General features: G+C 43.5%; 1 protein-coding gene across 3 annotated transcripts in view; it reads right to left on the bottom strand.

The window, feature by feature from the left end:
* The window catches only part of grip1 (glutamate receptor interacting protein 1), a 259,690-nt gene that overhangs the window by 35,850 nt on the left and 200,603 nt on the right, over positions 1–23,237 (bottom strand). For all 3 annotated transcript variants that reach the window (XM_080191139.1, XM_080191140.1, XM_080191141.1), the window contains 2 exons: positions 21,480–21,625; positions 20,273–20,353 (listed from right to left, as the gene is read on the bottom strand). In XM_080191139.1, coding sequence (XP_080047265.1) covers positions 20,273–20,353; positions 21,480–21,625 — 227 coding nt within the window. The remainder of the gene's footprint in view (positions 1–20,272; positions 20,354–21,479; positions 21,626–23,237) is intronic.

Here is a 23,237-nt window from a genome sequence, read left to right as displayed (position 1 = left end):
ACTAAGGAAATTTCGCATGTCAGCTACGACTCTCATCAACTTTTACAGATGCACCATAGAAAGCATTCTTTATGACTGCATCACAGCTTGGTATGGCTCCTGCTCTGCCCAAAACCGCAAGGAACTACAAAAAGTCATGAATGTAGCCCAATCCATCACACAAACCAGCCTCCCATCCATTGACTCTGTCTACACTTCCTGCTGCCTTGGCAAAGCAGCCAGCATAATTAAGGATCCCACGCACCCCGGACATTCTCTCTTCCACCTTCTGCTGTCGGGAAAAAGATACAAAAGTCTGAGTCACATTCCAACCGACTCAGGAACAGCTTCTTCCCTGCTGCTGTCAGACTTATGAATGGACTTACCGTGCATTAAGTTGATCTTTCTCTACACCCTAGCAATAACTGTAACACCACATTCTGTACTCTCTCGTTTCCTTCTCTATGAACGATATGCTTTGTCTGTATAGCGCACAAGAAACAATACTTTTCACTATATGTTAATACATGTGACAATAATAAATCATATCAAAATAATAAATCAAAACAAAAAAACTGATTCAGAGATAGATGCACATTTGTGACTCCAACACTAGAGTGTGCTGTACTTTCACAGAGTGTGACAGAGAGAGAATCGGTGGGGGGGGAGGGGGACTGAAAGGAATGTCAAAATGTCTCAAAGTATTTTTGAAAATTTGCCAAAGTTTTGCCCAGAAGAGGACCGAAATCTTTGAGTATTCTCAAAATTAAACTTGATATAAACCATTTAATTTTATTTTTGTCAATGGAAATCATTACACAGAGATATGAACAATGTTATGGAAACGGTTTAAGAACTAGAATGGTATATCGTGAACTGCTGCATTGTTGATGATTTTCAACCATAGTGAAGTAGCTCCCAGCCATTTTGTGGCTTTATTAACTCATTGCTTGTCAGTTATTTGCCGCTCCCGCTAGTATTGATGTGAGCCATAGAGATAGAATAATAGAAATAGAATCATTGAATCCTTATGAAGCAGAAGGAGGCCATTTGGCCCATCAAGTCTGCACTGAACACACAATCCCACCCAAGCCCTATTCCCATAACCCTACATTTTTACCCTGTTAACCCCCGACACTAATGTCAATTTAGCACGGCCAATCAACCTAACTCGCACATCTTTGTACTGATCCCAAGTCTGATCCCAATCTGTGTTTTATTAGGTAATTTCAGCCAGGGCATCCCTTGGATACTTGGGTGGAGGAGAAGTGGAAGGAGATTAGACATCTTCCGGTGATATTCTTGAAAAAAAATACATACACACAAGGTAGGCAAGAAAGGCATAGCGTTTGGCTGCGCTGACCCTATGGTTGAATAGCATCTCAGCACTCACTGGCTAAGCTAACACATGAAGAATAGGTCGACTGGTTGAGATACTGTAAAGTGATCAAGAAATGGAAGTTATATCTCAGCACAGGTTAGTGCCTTTAGGAAAGGAGAGGTGAGGGGGTAACGCAAGGGTGGAATAAACAAATTTTGTTTTATAATAAGAACACAAGAACATAAGAAATAGGAGCAGGAGTAGGCCATCTGGCCCTTCGAGCCTGCCCCGCCATTCAATAAGATCATGGCTGATCTGTCGTGGCTCAGTTCCACTTTCCCGCCCTCTCCCCATAACCCTTAATCCCCTCTCTTATCAAAAACCCATCAACCCGCTTCTTGAAAATATTTAGCGAGGCAGCCTCCACCACTTCAATGGGCAGAGAATTCCAGAGAATCACCACCCTTTGAGTGAAGAAGTTCCTCCTCAACTCCGTTCTAAAACGCCCCCCCTTTATCTTGAGGCTGTGCCCCCTAGTCCTACTGTCTTTTTTGAGCGGGAAGAGTCTCTCCACCTCTATCCTATCCATCCCATTCATCATCTTATACGTCTCAATGAGATCTCCCCTCATTCTTCTAAACTCCAACGAGTACAAGCCTAGTTTATTCAGCCTCTCCTCATAGCTCAACCCCCTCAACTCCGGTATCTGCCTAGTAAACCTCCTCTGCACTCCCTCCAAGGCCAAAGGGGGTTCTGAAAGAAATGGCGGAGGTTATAGTGGATGCATTGGTGGTTATTTTCCAGACGTCGCTGGATTCCGGGGAAGTGCCGGAAGATTGGAAAACGGCTAATGTTACGCCGTTGTTTAAGAAGGGTGCCAGGCAAAAGGCAGGGAATTATAGGCCGGTTAGTTTAACGTCTGTGGTAGGTAAAATGTTAGAATCCGTCATTAAGGAGGAAATTGCGAGGCATCTTGAAGGCAATTGCTTGATAGAGCAGACGCAGCACGGTTTCATTAAAGGGAAGTCGTGTCTGACAAATTTACTGGAGTTCTATGAGGATGTGTCTAGGGCGGTCGATAGAGGAGAGCCGGTGGATGTGGTCTTTCTGGATTTTCAGAAGGCATTTGACAAAGTAAGAGGTTATTGCAGAAGGTCAGGGGACTTGGAGTTGGGGGTAGGGTGTTAGCGTGGATAGAGGATTGGTTGTCAAATAGGAGGCAGAGAGTGGGGGTCAACGGGTGCTGTTCGGCTCCTAAAAAACATGCCTTGGAATGTTTCATCAAACTAAAGATGATAAATAGGTGGCTATTGTTAGTTTTTTTAAAATCAGTTAATCCTAGCAAAAGAAGTACATCATTAAATGATCATAGAATCCTTGCACTGCAGAAGGAGGCCATTCGGCCCATTGAGTCAGCATCAACCACAATCCCACCAGGTTCTGTCTCCGCAACGTCACATATTTACCTGTTAAACCCCACTTGCACTAAGGAGGAATTTACTGTGGTCAATCCACCTAACCCATACATCTTTTGAAGTGTGGGAGGAAACCAAAGCACCCGGAGGAAACTCACGCAGACACGGGGAGAATGTGCAAACTCCACACAGAGAATGACCCGAGGCTGGCACTGAACCCAATTCCCTGGCGCTGTGAGGCAGCAGTGCTCACCACTGTGCCACCGTGCTGCCCTTTGTGAATCCAAAATATAATGGGATGATGAGTTATTCATTTGGTGACATTTCTCTTCCATACAGCGCGATATGACAGTTTGTAGTAAATTGCATTTATTTGCAGTTAGTGTTCCATAGTTTCAACTTTCCTGAATTTTGAAAATGTTACATAAAAAATTCTGTGATGCATCTGACAAAAAAAAATTCATATATGTATGTGAGAGGATCGGTTCACCTCCACCAAATTTACGCGGGCACTGCTTTCCTGGAAATTAAATACAACTTTTTAATGATGCCACCAACAAGCTCAATGCTCCTCTGTGCACGCCATACAGAATCACTGTCCATTTCCTAGCAAATCAGAAATGTGATCACTCAGCAAAAAACTGGGAAGAATTCCATTAAACAAATTGGCTAGAACGCGCTGTACAAAGACAGACAAATGAACTCCAGGTTGAAGCCCAGGAATGATCAGCTACACACTATTTAGGGATTAACTGGCAATTGCAGATTGGGAAAATTTTCTTCTGCCTGTTAACCCTTGAGACTCCCTTTGGGCAGCGCAATGTGAATCCTGCCAACAGGTTGACCTGGAATTGATTTACTGAACAGCAGTTAGATAGTTTAAGGGGACATTTGAAGGCCTGGGGGAGAACAGTAAGAGATTTACACAGGAAAACCCCACGGCAATGCAAGTGAGGAGGTACCACACAACCTGTTGGATGACTAAGCACGAAGAGTGTTCCTTCATCAAGTTGCAATACTGGACAGAAGGACACCTCTACTGCCACCCCGATCTTCCACCAAATGTCAGTCTGTCAAATAGTCTTGAGAGCAAGACACAGAGACGCAGGTGCTGTTGACATAATGCAACAAATTTGGGCTTGGATCAGTGAGAAATGACCAATGTGAAGAAAACTAAGACGAGGTTTTACAGCTTTGAATAGCGAAAAGATGTTTTATCGTTAAATCGTTCGGCATCAGACAGTGGTTATTCGTGATTGGCCAGAAGGCAGACTCTCTGTTCATTTCTCCCTGTTTCACTGTCTAGCTTGCTTTCCTTCAGTTACGCATCATTTCAAATTTTCTAAAGTGGTTAGCACTGCTGTCTCACAGTGCCAGAGACCCTGGGGGCTGCCTGTGTGGGGTTTGAACATTCTCCCCGTGCCTGTGTAGGTTTCCTCCAGATGCTCCATTTTCCTCCCATAGTCCGAAGATGTGCAGGTTAGGTGCATTGGTCATGCTAAATTGCTCTTTACATGTACAGATTAGGTGGCGTAGCCATGGTAAATGTATAGGGTTATGGAGCTAGGGTGGGCAGGCCCAGGTAAGATTTTCGTTGAGAGAGCTGGGGCAGACTCGATGGACCTAATGGCATCCTTCTGCACTGTAGGGATTAACATAGAACATAGAACACTACAGCACAAACAGGCCCTTCGACCCACAAGTTGCACCGATCACATCTATACCTACCAAGCCATAGAACTATCTGTAACTCCCAATCCCATTAAATCCCATATACTCATCCAGAAGCCTTTTAAAAGAGCCCAGTGAGTTCGCCTCTACCACCACCGACGGCAGCCGATTCCATTCACTCACCACCCTCTGAGTGAAAAACTTACCCCTAACATCTTCTCTGTACTTGCTTCCCAGCACCTTAAACCTGTGTCCTCTCGTAGCGACCATTTCAGCCCTGGGAAATAGCATCCGAGAATCCACCCTATCTATTCCTCTCAACATTTTATAAACCTCTATCAGGTCGCCTCTCAACCTTTGCCTCTCCAGGGAGAGGGGACCTAGCTCCCTCAACCTATCTTCATAAGGCATGCCTCCCAATCCAGGCAACATCCTTGTAAATCTCCTCTGCATCCTCTCAATAGCTTCCACATCCTTCCTGTAGTGAGGCGACCTGAACTGCGCACAGTACTCCAAGTGGGAAATGATTACTATCACCATCATTCTCTTTCCCCCTCTTGGAGTACAGGCTTCTAACCTTCCTTCTTTCACCTGATTCAGCAAGTTTTCATGCCTTAAAATATGGCAAGTCTGGTCTTGTGGTCTTATCTTGGTGATATTCACCAATGATTTGTCCTCCCCCACCATCCTTCTTTTTCATGGTTCACGTTCTCTCCACCCTGCTCCAGAACCATATTTACAACTTTCCAATCTTCGGATGTCCTGTTCTGCCATGGCCCTTGCTTCTGCACTGAATCATCCCAAAGATTCACGGCTTATCCTGCTTAGTGCTGCCATGTTTAGCATGTATGACGGAAACACAGCAGCAGCAGACCAAACCATCTGATTCCACTTGGTTGCCATAGAAACCTTGTAGCCAATCAGGATGCTTACACTTCAACAGGAGATTCATGCATAAATAATAAACTGGAGATTAGATTGTGTTTTTTAAAAAGATGTCTCCTGGATCTCTTCTAGTGATTGCTGTCAGTTTTTAATAGTAGGTTTGGCACAATGCAGCCCTCCCAATCCTAAGAGTTATAACTGTGATGTGGCCCCAATGGCATCACCAACCACAGCTTACCCAGTTTCATTCGGCCCCAGTCTGCCTGAGGCAGCCTGCACAATGTCCGGGCAGCTAAAATGATATGTGGAGGTAACATGGTCCAAATTGACTACCCATGCACCATGTCACACCATGTGGGTTGGGTAGAAATTGGTGCTCTGGTGTGGTAACTATTTAAACATCAATTATTTGTGAATCACAAGCACAATTAACCTAAGAACAGCTCAGATTCAACCATCCAGAGCACTCAGGGTCTATACAGGTATCAGCATGCTCTTTGGACTTCATAGAGTCATCACTGAATCTCTACAGTGCAGAAGGAGGCCCTTTGGCCCATCAAGCCAACACTGACAACAATCCCACCCAGGCCCTATTCTCGTAACCCCATGTACTTACCCTGCTAATCCCCCTGACAGTAAAGGACAATTTATCATGGGCAATCAACCTAACCTGCACATCTTTGGAGCGTGGGAGGAAACTGGAGGAAACCCACATTTATACAGGGAGAATGTGCAAACTCCACAGTCACCCGAGGATGGAATTGAACCCAAATCCCTTGCTGTGACACAGCAGTGCTAACCACTGGGCCACCCACTTGTTCAGTTAATTGTTTCTGACATCTTCTTTCATACCAAAAGAAATCTTAGTGCTGTAGTCTCCGCATTTAAAGTGACATTTCTAGACTGTTCAGATTTCAGTGTCTCAAGTAATCAAAATTAGATTATTTAACAGCTTTGGAATTCATCATAGTACGTGTTTCAGATCTAATTTTACCAAAATTTGTTAATCTGTGTAGATCCAACATACCTATTTATTATTTATGTCTTACCGGTTTCTGTCAGAGGTCATTCCAAGTCAACTTTTGTACATGCCAGATTAGCTTTCATCTGAGACATATTATCATTAATGCATGAACTGTAACAGCATGTGTGTTTAATATGCACTGGAATATTTATGGAGGACACTGGATATTTTAGAAGTATGTTAATCAGTCTGAATGAATCATGTCATTGTGCTTGGTGATGTGCTGTCCATCAACATTACACTTCCTTTTTGAAAAATGAATTTGAATCAGTAAGGTGGAGGTCTCCTGTAATTTTGCATACCCCTGTCTGCCGAAATTCAACTCACTAGCTGCAATTGTGCGCGCCCGTCTAGGAACAGAATTTACATAACAAAGAGTAAACTGTGACCCTGAATATTTTAAAACATCCAGCATTTTTGAATATGCTATTTCGGTACAAATCCGTAGGTGGGAAAGTGGGATGTACAGCAAGTCCCAGCAGTATCATCTCCGTAAATATGGGAAGTCTTATACTCGGTTAGTTTATGGGACCCGGGTGTGGCCAGTGCGGTACCGGCATACACAGAAACAAATTCGACCTTTCTGTTTAATTCACTCACAGCACAAGCATGCTCTTGCCAAGGTCAACCTTTAGTTAGTGCCCATTCCTAATTGCCCTTGAGAAGGTGGTGCCGAGTCACCTTCTCGAATACAAGTGAGTGCTTTATTGGGCCATCTTAGAGAGTAGTTAAAAGTCAACCACCACATGACGGGTATGGAGTCATTTATAGCCTGAACTGGGCAAGGATGGCAGATTTCCATCCCAAAAGGGTATTAATGAATGAGATGGGCATTTGTACAATCTGGCAGGCCCCCCCCAACCAACCCTTGAGATTTATTTAATTCATTCAACGTAAATTCCCCAGCTGCCATGGTGGGATTTGGAATCAGCTCTCTGGCTCACTTAGGGCTCTGCACTGGCACAATGGTTAGCTTTGCTACCTTACTGCGCCAGGGAGCTGAGTTTGATTCCCGGCCTGTGTTACTCTCTGTGTGGAGCTTGCATGTTCTTCCCATGTCTGCATGGGTTTCTTCCAGGTGCCCCATTTTCCTCCCATAGTCTGAAAGACATGCTAGTTAAGTGCGTTGGCCATGCTAAATTCTCCCTCAGTGTACCCGAACAGGCGTCAGAGTGTGGCAACTAGGGGATTTTCACTGTAACTTCATTGCAGTGTTCATATAAGCCTACTTGTAACACTAATAAATAAACTTTTTAAATCTTTAAACCCTTCCAGTTACACAACAAAGATACAAGCATGCCCACAAAGCTGTCAATCTGTATTTCTGGGAGAATGCAAATGAAGACTACTGGTAAATAAAAGGAGGCTTGTATGTACAAGTTTGGATTAAATCTGTGTTGTAAAACTTGCTTCAATTTGAGACTGCTGCTGTACTTTGATGCTGCAGAATGGACCTTGCTTCAGATAGTCAGGTGAATTGCGTTGGATTATTATGACTCGAACCCCTAAGCACAAGACAGTTTACCATTAAATGAGACACAAGACACAGGAACAGGCCAATCACCCGATCCTGTTTCCTGATACTATGGCCTAACTCTGTATACCTGCCTTTGATCCATAGATGAGAAAATTAAGGAAATAAACAGACGGCTAAAGGAATGGCGTGGGAAAGAGGGGTTCCATTTTATGGAGCATTAGCATCAATATTGGGAGAGGAAGGATCTGTAATGTTGGTGTGGCAGGGGGTGGGGGGGGGGGGGGCAGGGGTCTTCACCTGAACTGATCTGAGACCAGTGTTTGAGCAGAAAGGATAAATAGGATGGTCACGAAGACTTTAAACCAGCAAGGGAGAAGGGAAGGGTAAAACTACAGGAAGTGTAATGGTTAATGGGAAGCAAAGCAGCAGGTTAGCATGTGGGGCGGAGATTTCAATTACATGGAACATTACAAAAGAAGTTGAAAGGAAGGAGAACTCAGGAGACATTATTAAGGCAAGTGTTAGGATTCAAAAAGGTATAAAAACTAGCATAAGGGCACTTTGCCTAAATGCTTGTAGCAATCATAAGAACTAGGAGCAGAAGTAGGCCATCTGGTCCCCCAAGCCTGCTCTGCCAATCAATAAGATCATGGCTGATCTTTTCAAGAACTCAGCTCCACTCACCATAACCCTCAATTCCTTTACTGTTCAAAAATCTATCTATCTGTGCCTTCCAAACATTCAACAAGGTAGCCTCAATTGCTTCACTCGAAACAAGGTAAATGTGTTGACAGCGCAACTCATCACGAATGAGTACAATTTAGTGACCATTAGAGAGACAGGATTGCCTGGTGGTCACGACTGGGAGTTAAATATCCAGAGGTGTCAACTATTTGGAAGGACAGACAGGAAGGTAAGGGAGGTGGTGTAGATCAGATATTTAAGGATGACATCAGATGATATAGTTTCTATGGAGAAGAAGGTTGAATCTATGTGGGTGGAAATTAGAAATAGTAAGGAGAAAAAGTCATAGTCTATAGGCCGCCAAATAATAACATCAAGGTGGAGCGAGTAATAAACAAAGAAATAACTGCTACGTGTAAAAATGTTACGGCAATTATCACAGGGGATTTTAATCTACATGTCGATTGGTCAAACCAAATCAGTCAAGACAGCCTTGGAGTTCATAGAATGTATCTGCAATAGTTTCCTTGAACAGTGTGCAATGGAACCTATGAGGAGCAAGTTATCCTAGATCTGTCCTCTATAATGAGGCAGGAATAATTAATGATCTCACAGTTGGGGATCTTGTCGGAAGGAATCGCAGTATGGTTGAACTTAAAATACAGATGAAACATGAGAAGGTAAAATCCAACACCAGTGTCTTGTCCTTAAACAAAGGAGACTACAATGGGATGAGAGTTAGCTAAGACAGACTGGGAGCAAATACTTTATGGTGGGACAATTGAGGAATAGTGGAGGACTTCCACAGTGATTTTTTTTTTACAGTGCTCAGCTAAAGTATATGCCAGGGATAAGGAAGGTCTACAGAAAAACAAATAATCAGCCATGAATATCTAAGGAAATAAATTGAAAGAAAATTCATACAAAGTGGCAAAGATTAGTGGTCTATGATCCAGCACTTCCACGCTGTTTTGGGCCTTGTTATATATTTAAGTGCTTGCATGATTGCTTTAAGAGTCAGTCACATGATTTGATGGTGACGTTATTGGGCTGTTTCACAGGCTCCTTTCTGAGTTTCAGTTTCTATCCTGTACAGGCAAAAGCTCCTGCAAAAAAACCTTGTTGTTGTTATTTAGAATCTACGTGTGTAAAACATTTATTTTTCTTTTGGTTTAAAACCCACAATCCCTAACATAGTTAGGACATTGCAGACCTTCGCTGTTTTCTAGCTTTTCACCCATTTAGAAAGGTTGGCATGATGACATAGTGGTTGGCACTGCTGCCTCGCAGTACCAGGGACCCGGGTTCGATTCCTGGTTTGGGTCACTGTCTGTATGGAGTTTGCACGTGTCTGCGTGGGTTTCTTCCAAGTGCTCCGGTTTGCTCCCACAGTCTGAGGGAGGTGCTGGTTAGGTGCATTGGCCATGCTAAATTCTCCCTCAGTGTACCTGAACAGGCGCCAGAGTGTGGCGACTGGGGGATTTTCACAGTAACTTCATAGTAGTGTTAATGTAAGCCTGCTTGTGACAAATAAATAAACTTTACTTTACAAAGTGGATTCACGTTGGCTTACACTGCCACATATTTGTTCACTTATTCATTTAATCTAATAACATATTTGTAATTTTATGCTTCCATCTATAACACTTACAAGGCCTCCTACCTTTGTGTTATCAGCAGATTTGGATTTGTGTTACCATCTAAGTTGTTAATGAATTCAATAAGTAATTGTAACCTAAACATAGATCCCAATAGGACACCACTGGTCATATTCTTCAATTAGGATATCTGTGCATTACCCCTACCCTCTCACCTGCTGCTCAGCCAATTCCCTAACCGGGTCAATAATTTACCTTAATTTCCATGAGCTTCACTTCCGAGGGACTTGATCAAATGTCTTCTGGAAATCCACATGACTAACAGTCACATCCACTTTTATTGAATTCTACAGTGCAGAAAAAGGCCACCTGGCCGACTGAGTCTACACCGACCACAATCCAACCCAGGCCCTATTCCCATAACTCCATGCATTTACTCTAGCAAGTCCCCCTGACACTAAGGAGCAATTTTGTATGGCCAATCAACCTAACCCGCACATCTTTAAAATGGGGAACGAAACTGAAGCACCTGGAGGAAACCCATGCAGACACGGGGAGAATGTGCAAACTCCACACAGACAGTCACCTGAGCCAGGAATTGAACCCGGGCCCCTGGTGCAGTGGGGCAGCAGCGCTAACCACTGTGCCCATGTCTATTACTTTAGTCACCTCTGCAAAAAATTCCATCAGACACAAACTTAGCATCTAAAGGACATTCAATTCTGGCTAAAAGCTCTACCCTTTTGTATAGAATAGTCTGTACAAACCAGGTACGGAAAACAGCAACAAATCTGCTTCAACTGGATTTCAAAGAGATTCTTCGTTACTTTCAGATGCATTAACCACGGCTGGCCTCCACTCGATAAATTTCAGTTCCTTCAACACTGTTGCTTCTATCCTTTCCCACACCAAGTTCCCCTCACTCCGCACCCTTGTCATTGGTGACCTACAGTAGTTTGTGCTCGTCACAAAGCTTTACTTTTGAAATTCTCACTCTCCATTTCTTCCCCATTTTCCCTGAAACACACTCTCCTCCTTTGCAGTAACCTAATTCAATGCCCTAAAATCGCTCCCTCAGGACACTCTGTTCTTTTGCTCGTCTCCTGCGCATTGCTGTGCTTGTCTTTGCTCCACCATTGGCAGTTATGTGAACTAGGCTCTACGCTATGGAACTGCCCTCTCTGAATCCTGGCTGAAACCTATGTGCCTTCCCTCTCACTTAAGATCATTCTGAAGATTTATCTTTTGGGCCACATTTTTGATCATCTCATCATTCATTTAAAACATTAACGAAAATGGACAAAGGGGCGAATTGGAGGGGTAAGTGGGGAAGAAGGCAGAGGGAAAGGTGGTGGCAGTTGGGAGGGGAGTAGCTCTGCCACCACTCCCCACCAAAAATGAACATATTCTTATGCAATAGCAGAGGCCAAGAAACTCTGCAGTGTGTTTTTAGTCAACAGTTACTGTTAACTCCCGTTACAGATGACATTCATAAATTAACTTTGCTCACCACTTATGTTGTCTAAATACAAATAAAAAAAATTCTACTCCAAAATCTAAAGTACAGACTAAATGATAAATAGTAAGTTAGACTCATTACTCTCGCCTATCCATCATTTAGTCTGTACTTTACATTTTAGAGCAGAATTCTTTCTTTTATATTCGTTCATGGGGTATGAGTGTCCCTGGCAGGGCCAGCATTTAATACCCATCCCTAATTACCCTTGAAAGGGCATTTAAGAGACAAGCACATTGCTGCGACTCTGGAGGCACATGTAGATCAGACCAGGTAAGGATGGCAGACTTCCTTCCCTAAAGGGCATTAATGAACCAATTGGGTTTTTATGACAGTCGACTGGTCATTGGTAGACTTTTAATTCCAGATTTTTCAACTGAATTCGAATTTCACCATCAGCTGTGGCGGGATTTGAACTTGGTACAAAATACAAACTTCTTCAAGGCTCAACTCAACTTGAAAATGTTCAGCTAACACGCAAGCAAGATTTAAGACGGTATTCATAATTAATCATCCCCAAATCTAAAAACTCTCCACTGTCAATGACAGAGGGGGGTCCTTCGCTTTTCCCTCTTTAGGGCAGCATCTTAAATGTGGATGGAAAGCTCATTCATAATATAAGTATGAGTGCTGACCTAAAGAAATGTTGCTTGTGTAGCTTGAAGTTGATGCCTTTTCAGATTCACTCTTGAGCAAGATGTTTGACATAAATTGGCTGGTAAGCGCAGGTGCTCGCCACAAGCTACATTAATTTGTTCTTGGCAAGTTATTAACTCGGTGAGTCATTAAAAAATCAAACTGCTTAATTAATGAGCCATGAACTGCACTACAGAATGAGTTTTGCTGAGCTACATTATGATAATCAGTACTAAGGCCACTTGAAATAGGAATGAAGGAAACAAGACAAGCATCCCAGGTCCACGATGTTACTTCAATGTGCTTATTCTCCAGTGCCTGGGCTTCCGCAGTGGTGAAGCAGGCATACCTGCTGTTGACCTCAAAGCAATTTTGGGCGACTTGGTGGCACAGTGGTTAGCACTGCTGTCTCACAGCGCCAGGGACCCGGGTTCAATTCTGTCTGGCTCACTGTCTTTAGAGTTTGAACATTCTCCCCATGTCTGCATGGGTTTCCTCTGGATGCTCTGGCTTCCTCCCACAGTCCAAAGATGTGCGCGTTAGGTTGACTGGCCAAGCTAAATTGATCCTAGCATCAGGGGATTAGCAGGGTAAATATGTGGGGTTACGGGAATAGGGCCTGGCTGGGACTGTGGTCAATGCAGACCCGATGGGCCGAATATTAAATCTTTCATATTGCTTCTTTGTGAGAACTCAAGAGTGCATATTATGCAGGAGGGGATATCTACTGACAACAACATCTGGAACATCACACAGGTAGTACTGAGGAAGCAGAAGGACTTGGACAGGCTGGGAGAGTGGGCAAAGAAATGGCAGATGGAATACAAAGTGGAAAAGTGTGAGGTTATGCACTTAGGATATAATTTTAGAAAATAGTCTGTTTTCTACATGGGGAAATGCTTAGGAAATCAGAAACACAAAGGGACTTGGGAATCCTTGTTCAAGATTGTCTTAAGGTTAATGTGCAGGTTCAGGCAGCAGTTAGGAAGGCAAAAGCATTCATGTCGAGAGGGCTAGAATACAAGAGCAGGGATGTTGAGTCTGTATAAGGCTCTAGTCAAACCCCATTTGGAGTATTGCGAGGAGTGTTGGGTCTCGTATCTAACAAAGGATGTGCTGGTCTTAAAAGGGTCCACAGGAGGTTCACAAGAATGATTCCTGGAAAGAACAGCTGGGTCTCGTTGGAGTTTAGAAGAATGCGGGGGGGAGGGGGGGGGGCGGCGCAGGGGACCTTATTGAAACTTACAGGATACTGCGAGACCTGAATAGAGTGAACATGGAGAGGACGTTTCCACTAAAATGAAAAACCTCAGGCTAAAGTGACGATCCTTTAAAACAGAGATGAGGGAGAACTTCTACAGCTAGAGAGTGATGAATCTGTGGAACCTTTTGCTGCAGAAAGCTGTGGAGGCCAGGTCATTGGGTGTGTTTAAGACAGAGATAGATAGGTTCTTGATTAATAAGGGGATCAAGGGTTATGGGGAAAAGGCGGGAGAATGGGGATGAGAAAAGTATCAGCCATGATTGAATGGCGGAGCAGACTTGATGGGCCGGTAGGCCTATTTCTGCTCCTACGTCTTATGGTCTTACTTCTGTGTTATTTTGTGTATGTCCAAACTCCCAAAGTTGCTGCCAGTTTCAGTGCAGTAATGATGTTGAACACTCACAATTACGTGTTGTTGCCACAGCAAACTCAGGGCTTATGGTTTTCGTGAACAGATATTCCACAAAGACAAGTGGAACAAGATTGAGGAACGAAATGATTTATACTTTGTACCAATAAAATAGCATATGTTCACGATTAATCACTAGGGAATAGTTGATGAGTTCATTGTAGCAGTGTGCAATTTTACATGTTTTAACAACTGTTTTATACATTCCAGTGGCTTTAGGAGAATTTAATTTTCTCTTGTCTCTATCAAACTACAACAGCTTGATCAAGGTCCATCTGTTACTGGCTGAGATATATTTGTGCCCACTCCACAATTCGTACTAGTTTAGCATTTCATACAACTTCTATGGCAGCAGCATATTAATATTCTTTAAAGTGGCACATATGAGCATGTTATACTGTTCAAATCCAATTCAATTTGAATAATTTGTCAGATTCTATTAATTAACGTCATTATTTCAGGATATTTAATCAGACGCTGTCCTAAGTGAAAAGCTTTGTTGATTCATGTGTACCCATTGGTGAAACAGACTCACAGGGTGGGATTTTCTGGCTGTGCTTGCCCAAAGGCCCCACCCATGGTGGACAAGTTGGGATGCTCCCCCTGATGGCATTTTACAGCACTAAAAAAGAGGCCCTTTGGCCCATCATGTCCTTGCTGGCCATCAAGGATCTCTCCATTCTCACCCCATTTTCCAGTACTTGTCTCGTAGCCTTGTATGTTGTGGCATTTCAAATGGTCATCAAAAAACTTCTTAAATGTTGTCAGATTTTCCACCTCCACCACCCTTTCAGGAAGTGAGTTCCAGATTCCCATCCCTCTGGATGAAAAGGTTTTTCCTCACTTCTCCTATAAATGTCCTGCCCCTTAACTTAAATCTATGCCCCTGGTTTTTGACCCTTCTGCTAAGGGAAGAAGTTCCTTCCTATCCACCCTATCTATGCCCCTCATAATTTTATGCACCACAATCAGGTCCCTCCTCAGCCTTCTCTGCTCCAAGGAAACAACCCCAGCCTACCAAGTTTCTTTTGATAGCTGAAACACTCCAGCTCAGGTAACAGCCTGGTGAATCTCCTCAGCATCCATCCCCATCCAGTGCAATCACTTCCTTCATATAGTATGGTGACTAGAACTGCACATCAACCTCTGCCCCCTGCCACTAAGATAATTTTGGAACCAGTTTGCCAAATTGGGTCCCATGGCCTTCTTCATCAGCCTCCGAAGTTAAAGTTAAAAGTTAAAGTTTATTTATTAGTCACAAGTAGGCTTACATTCGCACTGCGATGAAATTACTGTGAAAATTCCCTAGTCGCCACACTCTGGCGCCTGTTTGGGTAAACTGAGGGAGAACTTATCATGACCAATTCACCTAACCGGCACATCTTTGGACTGTGGGGGCAAACCGGAGCACCCGGAGGAAACTCACGCAGACACGGGGAGAATGTGCAAACACTACACAGACAATGACCCAAGCTGGGGAATTGAACCCGGGTCCCTGCCGCTGTGAGGCAGCAGTGCTCTTTTGGCAAGGATAGACCAGGAGAAACCATTCCCACTGTGCCACCGTGCCAGGCAATGTGGGACCTTGTCAAAAGCCTTACTGAAGTCCATGTGGACTACATCAACTGCACTAGCCTCATCTACACACCTAGTCACCTCCTCCTAAAATTCAGCCAAATTTGTAAGACATGATCTGCCTTTGATGAAGTTATGCTGACTATCCTTAATTAACCCTTGCCCCACCAAGCGATGATTAATTCTGTCTGCCAGAATTTTATTCAATAGTTTCCCTATTGCTAAAGTTAGACCCCCTGGATATGGAGAGTTAAGATAAAATTCTTAGATTAGCATTTATTCAGTTATGTTAGTCCTCATTCAAAATAAGGTGACAACTTTTGGGATCTTGCTGCTTCAATCATAAGGGAAAAGTTACATTTTTCTTTTATATTTTTAAGCTTATTTCCTATTAAAGTTATTTCATTTACCAATGTAGGTATTCAGCAAGTAAACTATTCCAGTTTAGAGGATATGATATTTTAATTTTTTTTCTGATGAGGAAGGTCCGCAAGAACTTAGCTACACTTATACATTAGTTCCTATGTTTCTCTTACAAGTTGCAGTTTTCCACAATACAAGCATGACTTTCGGTGAAGACTTACTGTACAGCATCCAGACTGGGGTACCATGGTTTAGAAAGATGAAAATGTATTACAAATAATGTTCACTAGAATATTTCCAGAACTGAGGAATTTCAGCCATGTAAACAGATTCGAAAACTGGGACTGTTCTCCTGAGGAGAGATTTGATAGAGGTGCCTGGATACCATGATCTAGATACCATGATCTGGATACCATGATCTAGATAGGCTGGGCGAATGGGCCAGGAAATGGCAAATGGAATTTAATGTTGGCAAGTGTGAGGTGGTCCACTTTGGTAGGAAGAATGGTAGGAAGGACTATTACTTACGTGGCGAAAAACTGCAGCAGGCGACGGTGCAGAGGGACCTCGGGGTCCTTGTGCATGAGTCGCAAAAACCCAGCTTGCAGGTGCAGCAGGTGGTCAGGAAGGCGAATGGGATGCTGGCCTTCATAGCGAGGGGGATTGAATATAAAAGTAGGGAGGTCTTGCTGCAGCTGTATAGGGCATTGGTGAGGCCGCAGCTGGAGTACTGTGTGCAGTTTTGGGCGCCGCACCTGCGCAAGGATATTTTGGCCCTGGAGGGAGTGCAGAGGAGGTTTACTAGGCTGATACCGGAGTTGAGGGGATTGAGCTATGAGGAGAGGCTGAATAAACTAGGCTTGTACTCGCTAGAGTTTAGAAGAATGAGGGGAGATCTCATTGAGACGTATAAGATGATGAATGGGATGGATAGGATAGAGGTGGAGAGACTCTTCCCGCTCAAAAAAGACAGTAGGACTAGGGGGCACAGCCTCAAGATAAAGGGGAGGCGGTTTAGAACGGAGTTGAGGAGGAACTTCTTCACTCAAAGGGTGGTGAATCTCTGGAATTCTCTGCCCGTTGAAGTGGTGGAGGCTGCCTCGCTAAATATTTTTAAGAAGCGGGTTGATGGGTTCTTGATAAGAGAGGGGATTAAGGGTTATGGGGAGAGGGCGGGGAAGTGGAACTGAGCCACAACAGATCAGCCATGATCTTATTGAATGGCGGGGCAGGCTCGAAGGGCTAGATGGCCTACTCCTGCTCCTATTTCTTATGTTCTTATGTTCTTATAGTCATAGAGGTTTATGGAATGGAAACAGACCCTTCAGTCCAACTTATCCATGCTGCCCTTTTTTTAAAATTACTAAGCTAGGCCCAAATGCCCACGTTTGACCCATAGCCCTCTATACACGGGTAAGATGGGTAACTGTCTTAATGCTTTTTGAAGGACAAAATTGTACCCGTCTGTACTACTACCTCTGGCAGCTTGTTCCAGACACTCACCATCCTCCGTCTGAAAAAATTAACCCTATGGACTCTTTTGTATCTCTCCTCTCTCACCTTGAACCTATGCCCTCTAGTTTTAGACGCCCCTAACTTTGGGAAAAGATATTGACTATCAAGCTAATCTATGCCCCTCATTATTTTATAGATCTCTATAAGATCACCCCTAAGCCTTATGTGCTCCAGGGAAAAAAGTGTCCCAGTCTATCCATCCTCTCCTTATAACTCAAACCATCAAGCCCTGGTAGCATCCTAGTAAATCTTTTCTGCACGCTTTCAAGTTTAATAATATCCTTTCTTTAATAGGGTGACCAGAACTGTATATAGTATTCCAAGAGTAGACCAGGAGAAGCCATTCCCACTGGGAGAAGGATCAAGGACTGGAAGATACAGGTTTAAGGTGATTACCAAAAGAAGCAAGTAGATGACACCACGACTGGTGGTTTTAAGAAAAAGGGCAGCATGACAAATTGGGCTGAAGGGCCTGTTTCCACACTGTAAACTTTTATGACTCCATGACTCTAAGCAAAGGCGACATGGGTGAATCTTTTTTCACACAGTGGGGATTTCGAAGGCACTGCCTCAAACATAGATTTCAAAAGAGAATTGGATGATTATCTGAACAGGAAAGACTTGTAGGGCGACAGGGAAAAGGTGGGGAATGTTTCTGAGTGGATTGTCCTCAGAGGGAGCAGGCTCAGACACAATGGGCTGAACGGCCTCCCTCTGTGCTGTAACCATTCTATGATTCTACAAGTGATTCACTGGAAGCAATGTAAACGTGGATTCAACAGCATAAATGCTGCTGTTCTGACACCCCAATTACAGAAGTGACATCTATGAAAGTCGTTTAAATCGAGTGGTCTGACAGCAAAATCTAATCCACAATAAGGACCTGAATTGCCTCTCATTCCTGCCGCAATAAACAGAAATGCCATCCCAAACAATTATAAAATGGATCTTTGTGCAATTTCACTGAAATATGCCCGCTTATGAAGTAGAGCTCATGAAAAATTACACTTCATTGGATTCATTGCAGTAAAATTGTCATAAATACAAATATTTTATGTAAATATGTTTTCTACGTATATTCATTCACCAGTTCTGTGGTTCATGTTTTTATTAGTTTTCTTTACTGTCACGAAAGCTGATTCAAAGTTAGCAGAGCATCCTCCAGTAAACAATGATCATTTCAATTACTCTGTGTTGTGTCGCAGTGATAATTGAACTCTTGATTCAGTCAGCCATCACAAAGAAATGAAAATCAGTGGAAACAATCAGCAGAGAATGTAATACAACCAACCCCAAACAGCAGACCGAAAGGATGAAGCAGCGCATTACAGCTTAGACACTCAATGTCTTCTTCAAACACCCATTCCTTATCTTAACTTCCCTAAGATGGTTTATCTTGCACCCAAGACACACACAAATATTCTGGGAGATCACAGTGTCACTATGTGAACCTGATCTGGTTTATTATTATCACATGCATTGGGATGCAGTGAAAAGTATTGTTTCTTCCATGCTATACAGATAAAACATACCGTTCATAGAGTACATAGGGGTGAAGGAGAGGGTGCAGAATGTAATGTTACAGTCACAACTAGGGTGTAGAGAAAGATCAACTCAGTATAAAGGTAGATCCATTCAAAAGTCTGATGGAAGCAGGGAAGAAGCTGTTCCTCGAATCCTACAGTGCAGAAAGAGGTCATTCAGCCCATCAAGCCTGCACTGATAACAATCCCACTCAGGCTCCATCTCCACAACCCCACATATTTATCCTGCTAGTCTCCCCGACATTAAGGGGCAATTTAACATGACCCAACCCACACATTTTTAGACTGTGGGAGCAGACCCATACAGACACAGGGAGAAAGTGCAAACTCCACACCTACAGGGGTCCAAGGCCAGAACTGAACCGGATTCCCGGAGCTGTGTGGCAGCAGTGCTAACCACTGTGCCACCATGCTGCCCATGGTTGAGTCAGTTGGTACGTGATTTCAGACATTTGTATCTTTTTTTCAAACAGGAGAAAGTGGAAGATGCCCAAGACTGTAAGGAACTACAAAAGGTCATGAATGTAGCCCAATCCATCACGCAAACCAACCTCCATCCATTGATTCTGTCTATACTTCCCACTGCCTCGGCAAAGCAGCCAGCATAATTAAGGACCCCACGCACCCCGGACATTCTCTCTTCCACCTTCTTCCTTCAGGAAAAAGATACAGAAGTCTGAAATCACGTACCAACCGATTCAAGAACAGCTTCTTCCCTGCTGTTGTCAGAATTTTGAATGGACTTACCTTGCATTAAGTTGATCTTTCTCTACACCCTAGCTATGACTGTAACACTACATTCTCCACTCTCTCATTTTCTTCTCTACGACAGTATGTTTTGTATACTTTTCACTGTGTTAATACATGTGACAATAATATATCAAGTCAAATCAAAGAGATGATGTCCTGGGTGCATGGGGTCCTAACCTAAGAATTGGGGCATGATTTTCTTGGTGTGCTATACTTGGCAAAAATCATAAAATGCTTATCAAGAGTCCATGTCCAATTCTGCTGCATGCGCGCAGAGGAAGTCTTTGCCCAGTAAATGTGGGCAAGCTGTTTAATGCCAGGTGCCATCATAACTCAACTGGCACCATTTCAACCAATGTCGGGACAACCACATGCTTTCCTGCAGGGTCACATCACAGTGATCAGACACAGCAGTCCTAGCCCCAGGGTCACTGAGGTCAGATGCCAAGCTTGCACGAGATCAGCTTTCAGCTAACCGTATGATCAGTCATATGTTTGTTGCTGCAAATATAATTTTGTACAACCATCAGGATTGCATGCCTCATCATGGTTTATGAGCAATTCTAGTGTATTAATGGTACAGTGTAAATTACATCGAATCTACACGAAGTTACATTGCAATAGCATGGTTCACACAAGTACTCACAGCTGATAGTGATGCCGAGTTCCACACCACTCCTCTTTGGTAGCTTCACGTGAAATGTGCCACTGCTTGGTACAACTGATTCTGCACAAGGGAAACATCACAAGTGTTGAAAACAAATCTCACCTGTGAAGTGAATTTGTCATGCACTCACACTGTACACTACAACTTTTTTATTTGTTTAACATAATTCATTATTTATGTCCAATATTGATTTTATTTCAAATGATCCATTTTTGCCCTTTATTAGGTATAAATTGTTAAGATTACCTGTTTGAAATTTCTTTTCAAAAATCCAAAATTATCATTTCCCAAGGGATATTTTGATGTAGTCAAGTCATTTTACAGAGAAAACAAATGGTAATAGAATGGATTGTATGGCTTGTTTCTATGCTGCAATGTTCCACTATTCTGAGACACAGATTGGGCAAACCAAGCAGACAAAGTCACATTTTTATTTAAACTTTGCTTTTGGATGAGAGCACAGTAAATTGTATCATAATGCTGGCATCGTGGTTAGCACTGCTGTCTCACAGTGGCAGGGACTTGTGTTTGATTCCCAGCTTGGGCCACAGTCTGTGCGGTGTCTGCACATTCTCCCTGTGTCTGCGTGGGTTTCCTCCGGGTGCTCCGGTTTCCTTCCACAGTCTGAAAAACGTGCTGGTTAGGTGCTAAATTCTCCCTCAGTGTACCCAAACAGGCACCGGAGTGTGGCAACTAGGGGCTTTTCACATTGCAGTGTTAATGTAAGCCTACTTGTGAAACCAATAAATAAATTTTATTCACTATAATCATAATTCTGAGCGTGAATTTCTTATATATAAATAAGGGCTGGAATTTTCCAGCCATCTGCAACCGGCTGCCGCTGCAAGTGAGGACAGAGAATCTGGCGCTCAGCCAAGTCTCCGTTCACTGCAGCAGGACCAGAAAATCCTGTCGGCGTGAACGACCAGAGAATTCTGCCCAAGGACTTCCAAGTGAAGCTGATTTCTTGTCACGTTACAAGTGCACATCATCAATGACATTGATATGGAGTCAATCAGGTTAAAATCAAAATTATTTTAAGACAAAAGTATTGCTTTGAAACAGTTTATTTCTGCAGAATGAAAACTATCCCTTTCAAAAGTGGATATATTTTTCCCAGGAAGAGGACAGCATACGTTCCTCAATAATGCCTAAACGCAAACACTGCCCACTTCCCCAAGTGTACCTGCAACATCAAACTCCACCTCCAGGGTGACTTTGCTGGTGACTGCACAATCACGGAGGAGCTGGTTGGTTTCTTCCAGGGTGCTTTCTTCAGTCAGAATTCCATTGATTGTCAGAATTCGGTCTCCAACCTGCAGCATTCCACACCTGCCAGACACAGGGACAAAAACACCATCTGTCACACACGCTGCGGGAAGCGAGAGAGACAGAGCTTAAAAGTGTGTGACGTTTGGACGCCGGGTAAGGATCCTTGCCACCTGTTACTTTCTATAAATGAACTTGCGCCCAATACTTTGCGCGAGGCATAAATCTGTCGAACAGCAGTAACACACGAGCTCTCAAGCTGCTATCTTGAGCAAAAGAAATCCAGCAAAGCAGCTGAAACCATGACAGAGTTAGACTTAGAAATTTATCTGTCAGCTGGGGTGGGGGGGGGAGGTGGCGGGCGGTGTGGGGGGCGTTGTTTGAGGGAATGAAACTGCTGCATCTTTCTTCAGGTTAATCATCTCTGCTCAAAATGGGGTTTAAACCCTGTTGGCGCCATACTGGTTTGGGGGCTCTGACGGTATCTGTGGCATAAGCATAAAACAGGCACTGAGTCCTTTGAGTATGCTAACAGAGATAGAGGGACAATTATCTGCTTTAGGGATCCTAACGGGATAAAACAAAAGCGGAGCTCACACCACGCACAAAGTAACTTTCCAGGTGTACTGTAGCTGAACCAGCAGCCAAACCTATAGTCTCATGTGGAGCCATAGGGTGCAGTGGCCTGCCTCCACAGGCCCCTGCTTCACCCCCCTGACCTAATCTCCCACGATAGATAAATTTTTCGAGAGTAAAGGAATTAAGGGTTATGGTGAGCGGGCGGGTTAAGTGGAGCTGAATCCACGAAAAGATCAGTCATGATCTCAATGAATGGAAGAACCGGTTCGAGGGGCCAGATGGCCTATCCTGCTCCTAGTTCTTATGTTCTTGTTCTCATGATCTATGAAAAGGCCACCGTCAAGCTTAGCAGCGGCCCCCAACTCCATACTTAATTTGATAGGAAGCTGCCTGACCATGCAGCTCGCTAGGATTACTAAGATAAAAGGCACAATATTAATCTGGCCTTGGGCCTACGTATTTCAATGTAGGGATCGTGCCTTGGGTCCAGTTTATATAGCTCAGGGAGGCAAACAAATTCCTATCCCCGAATATTTTTTTCGGGGAACGTAAAGAATTATAAAATCATTTCTTTTCATAACAAGCACAACTTGACTTGAAATTAGGCAGGAAAACATCTCGCAAAATAAGTCAGAACCCCTACAGGGCAGGAGGCCGCCATTTGGCCCATCGAGTCTGCACCGACAACAAACCCTATCCCTGTAAATCTTTCTATTTACCCTGCTAATTCCTGTGACGTAAGGGACAATTTATCATGGCCAATCAACCTAACCCACACATCTTTGGACTGTCGGAGGAAACCAGAGCACTCGGAGGAAACCCATGCAGACACAGGGAGAACATGCAAACTCCACACCGACAGTGACCCGAGCCAGGAATCAAACCTGGGTCCCTAGCGCTGTGAAGCAGCAGTGCTAACCACTGTGCTATCGTGCTGCCCGAGTCACATATTTGACATTCATAAATTTGATACCCCTACATCACAATATATATTCATTCATATATTCAAGGTCTAGACTCTGTATACTGAGTAGCAATGCTGACACAAGACAGTGAACTTAATGAGAAATAGAAGGGAATTGCTCTGGCATCCAAG

Source organism: Carcharhinus amblyrhynchos, chromosome 6 (assembly GCF_965287045.1).
Source record: "Carcharhinus amblyrhynchos chromosome 6, sCarAmb.v2.hapA, whole genome shotgun sequence".
Classification (NCBI taxonomy): Eukaryota; Metazoa; Chordata; class Chondrichthyes; order Carcharhiniformes; family Carcharhinidae; genus Carcharhinus; species Carcharhinus amblyrhynchos.
The sequence above is the reverse complement of the archived record's forward strand: the minus strand, read 5'-3'. Positions and strand labels throughout refer to the sequence as shown.